Source organism: Lissotriton helveticus, chromosome 11 (genome assembly GCF_964261635.1).
Source record: "Lissotriton helveticus chromosome 11, aLisHel1.1, whole genome shotgun sequence".
NCBI classification, from domain to species: domain Eukaryota; kingdom Metazoa; phylum Chordata; class Amphibia; order Caudata; family Salamandridae; genus Lissotriton; species Lissotriton helveticus.
In genome coordinates this window covers 1,008,900,017-1,008,910,845 of record NC_136072.1, presented here as the reverse complement: position 1 = coordinate 1,008,910,845, position 10,829 = coordinate 1,008,900,017, and the positions used below count along the sequence as shown (strand labels likewise).

General features: G+C 40.4%; 1 protein-coding gene across 1 annotated transcript in view; it reads right to left on the bottom strand.

The window, feature by feature from the left end:
* Positions 1-5,480: 5,480 nt before the first annotated feature.
* Positions 5,481-10,829, bottom strand: part of SELPLG (selectin P ligand) — a 114,787-nt gene continuing 109,438 nt past the window's right edge. Inside the window, exon 2 of the mRNA XM_078667407.1 lies at positions 5,481-9,001. Within this exon, the coding sequence (XP_078523533.1) occupies positions 7,923-8,996 (1,074 nt within the window). The 5' untranslated portion in view covers positions 8,997-9,001 and the 3' untranslated portion in view covers positions 5,481-7,922. The remainder of the gene's footprint in view (positions 9,002-10,829) is intronic.

The window sequence follows — 10,829 nt, the reverse complement described above, 5'->3', positions numbered from 1 at the left end:
TGAACTGGAGCTATGCTGCCACCGTCTGTGCTGGACCTGGCTTCCAAATCCAGCGTCTTCAAGCTCAGCTCCTGAGCTAAAATAATTTCCTTCTCCTCCATGGCCAACTTATCTTTCTCTATGGCCAATTTATCCTTTTCTGCCTCTCTTTTGAGATTAGCTAGTTCCAACTGTAGCTCCCTTTCATGCTTTATTTTGGGCTTTTCCAGCTCCAGCTTGTGCTTTCTAGCTTCCCGTCTGTCCTCCATATCCTGCAGGGAAAGACCTGTAGATGACACACTCCTGCTTGCCCTGAACGGTGCTTCCCCCCAGGCAGATCCTGATTCACAAAATCACCATGCAGGCTTTGTTACTCCATATCCACAATATAATTCTCATTCTCTGTGTGCTCACCAGCCTCCCTGGCTGCCAATCATGGGCTCAGAGCCTTTTGCAGCTCCTCTTTTTTAGTGAGGCCTTTAAGAGGACATTTGAGCTCCTTGCAAAACATTTTGAGTTGAGTTGAGTTGAGGCACCTTATGGGTTTCCAACCTCCCCTGTTCAAACACCAACTCTGCAGTTACTGCTCAAGGCTCTCCAGACTAAGACATGATTGCGGCAAAACTCAAGAGTAACACAAAGAGGAAAACAGTATGTTGGGTGTAATGGCTTGGGATATGGAAGTAGTGTACACCAATCACTGCACATAATGTACAAACTCGAGTTCTATCCTCATCCTCATCGCTGATCACCAATGTTAGAAATGGGGTCTGTAGTTGGAAATGGTTTGCATCCTGTAGGGACACTCCCTCCAGTCAGGGTAAGTAATTTACACACATAAGATAACCCCTTCTCACCCCATTGGTAGCTTGGCACACAGCAGTCAGGCTTGTTCCTGAGGCAATGTGTTAAGTATATATGTGCACACACATGCACCGTTAATTTTCTTTACATCTTCTTGGGCCCAAATTATTATTGAATTAGGCTTATTCATTTTATCATAAATTGAAGATAGATAACCTTCAATGTTTACCTAGAAAGATGCTTGCTTATCCATTGCGGGGGAATCTTTTAACAAGGCAGATATCATTACATTAAGTGCAGCATTCAATATGCACTAGAATGTTGATTCATTTCCTTGGTCATTTCTAATTTTAAAAGAGATATCTTTTGACATTATAGGAGAGGGACGCTCAGATAAATTAATCAGTAAGTCTTCATCCGGTATACCTTGTGTGGACTGCGGAATTTAAATTGTAGTTGCCTTACTTACCTTTCCTTGGATGCCTGCTGGTTCTATTTTAAATGCTTGCCACACTTACTATAGTAGGGAGATTGTGAATTACATCTTGTTATCTTGTGATGTATGTGCCGTACTATCCAATAATTCTACTGATCTGCATGTTAATTTTTGTAATTTTTGTACTATGGCTCTGATTGAGCCAACATAGAGCACAAAATGCCAGACCACGTATGCTCTGACAACACTGTGTATATTCACCCGCACACAATGCGCTCATCTTACAGGCTGCAGAGAACTGGACAACCAGTGGACCAGCGTGTCGTTCCGCCCTGACCTACCCCAGCCATTGCAAGTCACTTAAACTAGGGCTAAGATGGCACCAGACTAGAAGTGGCAGCAATAGGATTGGGGAGACAAAAAAAAACATAAAGCCGAAGAATGTGAGCTGCAGGAAAGCGTTCACTAAAATGGAGTTGGTAACTAGCTGCGGTGCAGTGACACAGGGAGAGTGAGGTAGAAAGAGGGCAATAGCATAAAGGGCTCTATGACATCAGCAGTCCTGATTTGTCGCTACTCAGTAGTGGCCCTCCACTTTGCTGTTCTCCAATTGGCTAGCTACTGGCTGGCAGCTTATCTAAAAGCAGGTGCCGAAGGCATTGTGTAACTCACTCCCCAGTGTCAAGAAGCAAGAACATACAGAACATACAGAACCAGCAGCAGAGGAGGTATGCTGAAGCACACCCACATGTGCATGTAGACATAGTGAATAATTCCACCTGACTGGTATGGAGGTGGTGCACAGTACCTTACACTGTTCATCTACATTCTTCATTTGGAAATAGGAATCCATAGTAGACAATCTGGCAGCAAAGAGCGCTGCAATGGAAGGCATCTGCACGCTAATCGGAACCAATCTCACTGCTGCTGTTGATGCGATTATGCCTTAGGCAGCCTGTGAGAGAAATATAATTAGGAAAGCAGTCTTCACCCAAATACAGGAGCAGAGCTACAACAAAACTCCACTTCAAGGTACCAGTCTGGCTTCAGACCAACCCTATAGCACTACTCTTCAAGTAGTCAATAATGCCCTACTCATCAATGACAAAAACAATAATTTTCTCCTGTATTACTTGACCTCTCTTCAGCCTTTGACATGGTAAGCCATGAGGCACTAATCCACACCCTGGAAACACAGTCCTGCAATGGCTTTCCTCTAACATCACCAACAACCACCAGTGCAAACAAATGGGAACCTCAGGACTGCAGAAACTCCTCTTCTGCAGTAGTGTGCCCCATGGATGTAGTCTCTCTCTTATCATCTTCAACCTTTAAAATGCACCCCTCAGGATAATACTTAGGGATACAATGACATTTAACTCTTTCTATCTTTAGATCTAGATCTTTTCAATGTTTGACATTCATCTTCTCAGAACCTGCCTCAAGCTGGTCCAGCACTGGATGTCTAAAGCTCAATCCTACAAAGATGCACCTATGACCTGGAACACTATCTCAATCGACAACACAATTGCTCCAACCTTTCATTATTTAGAAAAAAATTGAAAATGCATCTCTTGAAAAATCACTTCCAACCCACAGGTTAGAAATTACTTGTCACCTGCCTCTGTTGAACAATCCTGAATATGCACAGGGCTCACGACCTTTGTTTTTATCCAGTTTATGCACTTCTGTCTCTCTTGCTCCAGGTCAAAGTCTGATGATGAAAAATGAATTCCGGTCCCCAAATTAAGCACTCGCTCATGGGTATGCCAGATTGTATTGAACACTTTAAACTTGGGTTGACTACTGTTGCACAAAACTGCATTGTATATTCTGGAATTTCCAGAATGTGCTGAAAAAGGCACACTATTCGGATTAATTCTCACCCAAATTGGACTACAAATGGTACATTTATCTCATTATTAAATAAGTGCTTGCAAGCAAAAACTTGAAGAGAAAAATCTGATAATTTGCTGCATTTTCTGACTTGGATTTTTATCCTTAAAGCCATGGACACAGAAAAATCGCTTTGCTTCATGAATGATAAAATGTTGCACTGCAACAGATTTACAAAGAGTTATATGTAGATGAGGATATTGGTGGCACTTACACAAAAAAGCTTGTTTTGCACGACACTCAGCCCTGTGCTCATGTGTAAAGGCACACTAGAGTCTATAGCAGCGGATTTGTAATCGAGGTACTCCCTTCAGTTAAAACTCAGCCATGCAGACACCTGTACAAGGATTAGTTATGTACGTTCTGTGATTGCCCATAAGTCACACGTAATGCATAGGTCGGTATACCAATATACTGCTTGTTTGCGCAATGTTTGACTGTGGCATGTGGATCTGATGAAAAGCCTGGTTTGTGTATTGTAGATTACCTGTCCTTACGTCAGATCCACGGGTTTGCTCTGGGTTGTCCTGGACACACCTTCTGCGCATAAATTAATGGGAACTTGTCACTTTGAAGAGCAAACTAATGTTGGCCCCAGGTGCGGGTCAACCTTTAGTGCAGGAAAATTGATCAACACTAAAGTTTGTGCCATTTAGCATCTTAAAAGCAACAGAGCAATCCTATAGTAAATCTGGGCTTCTGTGTTTCCAGGCGCTCCAAGACCATCTCAGTTGAAAATTTCCATCCTTACATTGTCAATCAGCTTGGAGAGGGGGACTCTATTTAGCCAGAGTTATATGAGATGGTTGGCAGTGGAGTGTTCTCGCCAAGGAAGATCTGGACTTTGACATCTTGGTCCAGTAATTTACACATCAAAATGTGAATGCTGCCCTAACTCAGTTCTAGATCAGATGGCGGTATCATGGATGTCTTGACTTCATGAGCAAAGCAGCCTTTGTTGTCTGATTGTACTCTTCTCAAAGATGGTTTTTCCTTCATCGTCAGCATCCGCCCCTGCATTACTGCTCAACTGAAAGGATAGCTTTACCCTTAGAAGAGACACTGCACATTGTTGTGCACTGAAGGGTAAGAAAATAGATCCAAGTGGTGTATCAAATGATGGAAACAGGCTAATTGATGCAGTCAGAAATAAATTCCACACTGAAAGATGAGAACACCACAAACATGCAATCAGTCTAAAACACTTGTGGTCTATTTACTAAGATTTAACGCCGTGTTTGCGTCACAAAAGTGATGCAAAATGATGCTAAATCTTTTTTTTACAAATTTACATTCCAGCTTTAAACTTGGCTAGCTCTGGAAAACACTCAAAGGTAGGCAGAGCAGTGGACAGCACTGCTTTAATTACTAAGCGCCAACAGGGCCTGCCATGCGTGGGCATTCCCATGCAAACACCCAAGGTTTCTGACGCAAACCCCTATTTACTTAAAAAAGTAGACCCGGTTTAGCGAGAGATAATAGCACCCATTTCAAATAGGAGCTATGAAGGAGAAATGCTTTCATTTCTCTTTAATTTTCCGACTTGGTATGTGTGCTGCACTGTACTGCACACATGCAAAGTGGGAAAACATTTAAAGTTAGTCTGAATGTAGTATTTTGTTCTGGAAGGCTATCCTTCCACTACAAAACCTATGCTAGACTCACGCAGACACCCTTGCACTATGGGGCAAAGGTGTGCCCATGGCGCACATCAATTAATTACAGCACCGGCACTAGGGAGAGGGAAGGAAAGTGCCAAATTTCTGTAAATACGGCGCTCTCCTTCTCCCTTCTCGCGCAACGCAGCACAGATTTTTTTGCCTGTTGCGTTGCGCAATATTATGGTAAATCTACCCTTGGTCTCGCTTTAGTTCTGTTTTTAAAAAAAAAAAAATGTTATGATGACAAGCTCGGAGGTGGTGTGGGGCTAGAGCACAGACACATTTCATTTACCTCTCACCTTTGTCTATTTCTATATCTTACCCTCTCCTCTTTGCCTATCTCTTACTCTGTCTGTGTCTCTCTTTGCCCTCTATTATCTGTTTTTGTTGTTTTGTACAGCTGAAGTCCTTTTCTCCTGAACAGGGGCCCCTGGAAATATATATTTCAATTGTTTTTGTATCACCCTATTTCTGTAAGCATCATGCCGGCTTGATTTAGCAGAAAAGGTGTAACAAAATTAAATTAGGGTAGCCTCAAAATATGCCTTGACCGGGTTACCAAAAATCCTTAAGATGACACAGCTGTACAATAATATGCAAATTGAATTGGCAAACAAACAACCACAAAGATACTTGGTGATTCACAAAAGAAGAGTAAATAATGTGAACATGATATGTCAGGTATTCCTCAGAGGCAAAGGTGTAAAAAAAACATATATTTTATTATTTTATTTTTTTCCAGTGTGGGGGGACACTTTCTCCACCTTCCTGTCACGTTGGTGGCAGAGGGATCCTTTAAACATGAGATTTGTTAACAAAAATATTCTGTATTGAGTACATGTGGCCACACCTAACAGCTAGTGCATTTTAATTTGGATAACTCATAACAATTTTTTTTAACTCATTTCGCTCCAGGAGCCAATTACTCTTTTTTTGTCTCAACTTCTATAACACAATGTGTTTCAGTCCTTTGCACCGCTTGCTTTCATATCCATTCTTCTTTGTGAATCTGGGCCTGGGGAATGTATGTCTCTCTTTTATTTTTTCTGTCATTCATCGCCTCGTAATCCAATGTAAATTTGTCTCATGAAAGTACAACTGCAGTGTGGGAACGAAGTATACATTTGTTAGCCAATACAAATCCACATATCTTAGGAGTGTCAACTGTAATTTCGGGGTTTGGCTGAGGTTCGGTTGTACTACAATGTGATAAGGCCACCGTTTCTTAAATGTTCATTTTGCTTTTCTTCTTCATTTTTCATAAGAAAGCATGTTGGTCACAAAAAATAGCCAATAAACAGTTATTTTTTTCTTCTAAACATACCATGTTTTGCCAACAGTTTTGTTTGTGGGATTTAGATTTTCATACTAGTATTGCAATATATCACGTTGAACTGTGATTTTGAAAGATATTGAAAGATAAATTCCAGTGCAAATTTGCGTTTCGGATTGTTGTTTGCCAAACCACGTCCCCCCTTGTGGAATTCAAAGGCCAGTCTATAAGCTAGAAAATATTTACACCTTAATTTTGCAATTCTATCATACAAACATAGCCCATAGATCAAACCGGTTAAATTATTTACAGTACAAACATATTGAAATCATGTTTAAACATAGAGAGTTTTCTCATATTCGGCATTTGCCACAAAGTAACAGTATGGATAAACAAAATGATACAGTTTGATAAAACATATTTAAATTATCCAACCAAAAGAAAAACACGAACAGCATTTGCAGGAAATGCAATTGTCCTTAGAATGTTGTGAGACTTACTGCATAGCTAGCTAAACAATCAGTCAGATGCCACTCATTGTGTCCTAAGTTGTGTTTCTTCTGTAAAGTTCGAACTTGTGCAAGGAAAGGGGTCTGAGCATCATTTTGGTAAGGACAACATGCTTTGATCATAAATATTTCTTCTTCTATAATGAGGAAATTGACATTTCAGTTCAGCAGGACACCATATCAAACTAAAACTGGTAAGATATCTCAGTGTGTTGATACAGCTGCCGAAGTGCTCTTGGTGCAGTCTGTAGGACACAAGTTGAAATTTTGGATCAATGACTTGGCCAGCACTCCAGGGTAGGTGTTGAATAAATATGTGTGGTATAACAGTAACATCTGTTGTTAATACGTTGAGACAACTGTGTTTGTAAAGAATGTCAGGTAGGTTCACTGATGTTATTAATACATTTTAGGGACAATTGGAAAGCCATCCACTGTAATGTACATTAAATATAATAATTCCACTTCACATTTTTCATACTTGACTTTTCACTCCTTCTCCTTGCCACTTGGGCATTTAATCCTAGGATGAAGGCCAACCGAAATCAGTAGAATGGTTTGCATATTTTGAACAATAGAGTTTCTATTTCTAGAATGAATGAAAACGTTTCTAATCAGGTGGATAGTATAATCTATCGACAGTATCACTTTAAATGTAAGATCTTCGCAAATGATAAACGCTTTTTATTGGGTCTCATTAGCGTGATGCACTTTAAATGCTTTGAGAATAATGAAGCATGAGAGATGACTGATCCCCTGCAACCTCAAAGGAAAACAAATGCAAAATCAAAACACTATGATGAAGGATGGAGGTAAAGTGTGATCCCGCTGCATATTATTATGGGTAATAACAAGTCCGTACAGCATGGGTGGGGTTTCCAGTGTTGGTTCACGATGACTAGACTAATTTCCTGATTTTTAGATAGGCTTGACCATGTAAATAATTCCCATTGAAATTAATTTATATAAATATATCTCATATGGATAACCTGGAAATCGTGGACTTTGCACAATTTGAGATTGTACTGTGAAATTGACACTTCACAATAGCTGAAATAAAAGAAATAATACCCAATGGTGTTAATATTCTGTTAATGGTTCATTACATACAGTAATACACATGCTCACTTTGACCTTCGACTGTAAAGCACATAGATGAACAATTCAAACCAGTGAAGTCTTGTTTGTGATATGAAAGAATCTCAATATACTGATGTCCATAACCAACTAACTTTAAGTCAAAAAGAACGTATATTTATGCCATCTAATAATCTTTCTATTCACATGAACTTCTAAACAATGAAAGGTCACTGATAAATTACACATCTTGGGTGGGTTAACAATATGCCAATTAATGGTCACTGTTAGTGATCTGGTAAAAAGCTGTTTAGCGTCAAATTGTCCCCATCGCTGTCTTCCACGTTTGCCGCAAATGTCTTCAGTTTGTTGGCCCTGACTTTGCTCTTTCCATTCACCTGCTCATTGTCTGGTAGCAGAGAAGAGATGCACACCATCTCTGTGCTGTTCTTGTTTAGCAGCCTGTACCTGCTCTTTAGGTTTGAGAGCTTAGCTGCAAGGACTATAGTGCTGATGATGAAGACAGTTGCTATGAATGCTAGAATGGAGATGGCCAGCAAGCATTGCCCCATGAGTGTATGCATGATGTTTTGTTTCTCAGGCTGAGTGTTGTCTCGGTTGGTCACATCTGGATTGTCTGGTGCATGGGTGGATTCTAATACATCTGTGTGATTCAGGGTACTTACAGAAGATGCTATTGTTTCTACTGGGACCGACGTTTGTGTAATTGATGGCCCGATTTCAGGGTCTATGAGGTTTCTGAAAGAGGTGGTTGTATTGTACTCGGTAGCAATAGTTAGAGGATGGTCAGTGACAAGAGTGGGTACAGAGGTCTGGGCAGAAGCAGTTTCATTAACAGTCTCTGAAATAGCCATTGAACTGGTTGTTGGGTCATGATTAGTGCTTGAAGGGGCGGCATGAACTGTGACTATTTCTGGAGTTGTTTCCTGAATTGGTTCTGTTTGATTTGTTGAAATGGCTGGTTGATGTGTAAGTTCAGGAGTGGTCAAAATATTACCACTTGGCACTTCAGTGTTGTTGGTTACTGCTTCAGTTGTGATCTCTTCTTCCAAATTTTCATCATTAGTCAGTTCGTCTAGTGATGTATTATCATCAGCAGCGTCTCTTTTTACCCGCAGCACCTTGGAAGGTTTCAGGTTCAAGACCGTTCGATTACTGGAAGGCGGCTCTGATATCCATTGAAACAAGATGACAGGCAGAGAGGTGGAAATCAAGGACTCTTCTCTTTGCAGTAGGTCTTTTTCTTTATTATTGCTGGCTCTCAGCTCTGCTCCTGGGATTTTGTAGCTGTATGAAATATTCAAAATAGCCAATGGTAGGGCAATCCAAATTATATTCATCTTTCCTAGAGGAGAGAAAAAAAATTTGATTGGAACTATGCAACAAAAAAGTCCAACATAGACTTTCTATTCTGGTGACACTGTACAGGGAATTGTTACACAAAGTTGGACTGAAAGGCAAACCCAGAGAAGGGAAAAGTGTAATGCTTGTTGATTATGTTGTCGGTAATGCCAAGTGGGTCACATTGTGTATCCAATATCATCAATGATATATCACTACTCTTCCAAAATGTGTGTGCTCCACCAAGCAGTAATGTCTCCAGATTGTCCTATGTACGTGGGCCTGATTTGACAGCTTCTTGATCATATCTATATTTATAGTTTAGGTAACGGCAACTTTATCTGATTTCTGCCCATTTAGACCCAACTGGCAGCTGTTCATATTTTCAATAAAATAATTTACAACTTTTTGGGCATAATATTTCCCTCTAAAGTAGGCCTTAGCGAAATTACATGTGCGGCCGTAATCTGCATAATTTTGTGAATTTTGCATTACGCTTGTTACACTGAATTCCTGAAAATATGCCATTATTGTGCACTTACGCTACATTTGTGGCACAATTATGGTGGAGGATCGCGAGAGTAACGCATACATCAGGAATGTGAGTAAATATAATTCATCATACTTGTGTTTTTCACACAATTTTTTAAGCGCAAAATGTGTCCTCTCATCCAAATATAGTACTAAATGGTGGATTTTATGTAATTATGTGTTTTTTCACGATTTGTAAAAAATGCTATAGAATTATGTGTAAACAAATTTTGTGAATTTTGCACTCCCTTACTCAAAAGAGTTTTTCTGGCATTATTGTGTTGAGAACTGCATTTATCACTTTTCGAAATGGCTCTATCACCTGTGGTTATGTATTTACAACCGGCAATAACCTGACAGATTGCATTTTACCACCATCCTGCATCATTTCCTTTGTGATGGACCTGACTCCTTACTTTAAGTGGGCCAGCACCTGCCATGGCTTGCCAGAGCTGAATCCTAACAAAGAAAAATAAATACGTCTACCCACCGCCCTATGGGACCCTGTATTTCTGTCTTTTAAAGAATAAAAATGTAACTTCCTGACTGTCAAATGCCAGAGCTACAACTCTGCGACTGACATTAGAAGTCCTCTTTGTGACATAGGAACAAAGCAACACAGTTATGTTACGTTAATTTCGATTTATATAGCGCCAAATCACCGACTGGTCTCTTAGCGCTTGCTTTGGGAACCCATCCTGGCTTTCCCTGCAAGAATACCCCTACTGGGCATCCCCAAGGTGAAGACCAGGCATCCCGCCGCGTGGGGGCCGTAGTGGAGATTAAGCAAGCTATTGCCCAGAGCTGCAGAGTGTGAACCCATGATTCGAGTAGGCACCGAGGCAAGAATTATCGAGTCCGTGGACATTTGTGCTCAAGACCCTGCCGCGTCTGGAATTGAACCCTGGTCCGGGTCTGACCTCTGCATCAGGGTCTGCCTCCTCTAACCATTGAGCCACACCTCTCCAATCCAGTCAGTATTGTTACTTAAGACTTTTGTCCCAGGGCCTAAAATAGTATTCCATTCATGTTGAATAAGTTATTGCTGCTTAATTTTACCTCATCAAGCATTTTATTGCATATGATCCAGGAAAATAGGGTTCTATAAAATGTTAAATAAACATCTTGCTTCCTAATGATTTTGGATATACATTCTCCAGTAAAACTCTATTTATGAATTACGTAATGCACATGATATATGTTTTAGGCCGCACCGTTACATACATAATCAGGCCTCTCGTGGAGGTTACTTAGATATACTTCTTATGACTCACCCCTTTATAGATACCCCATCCAACCCT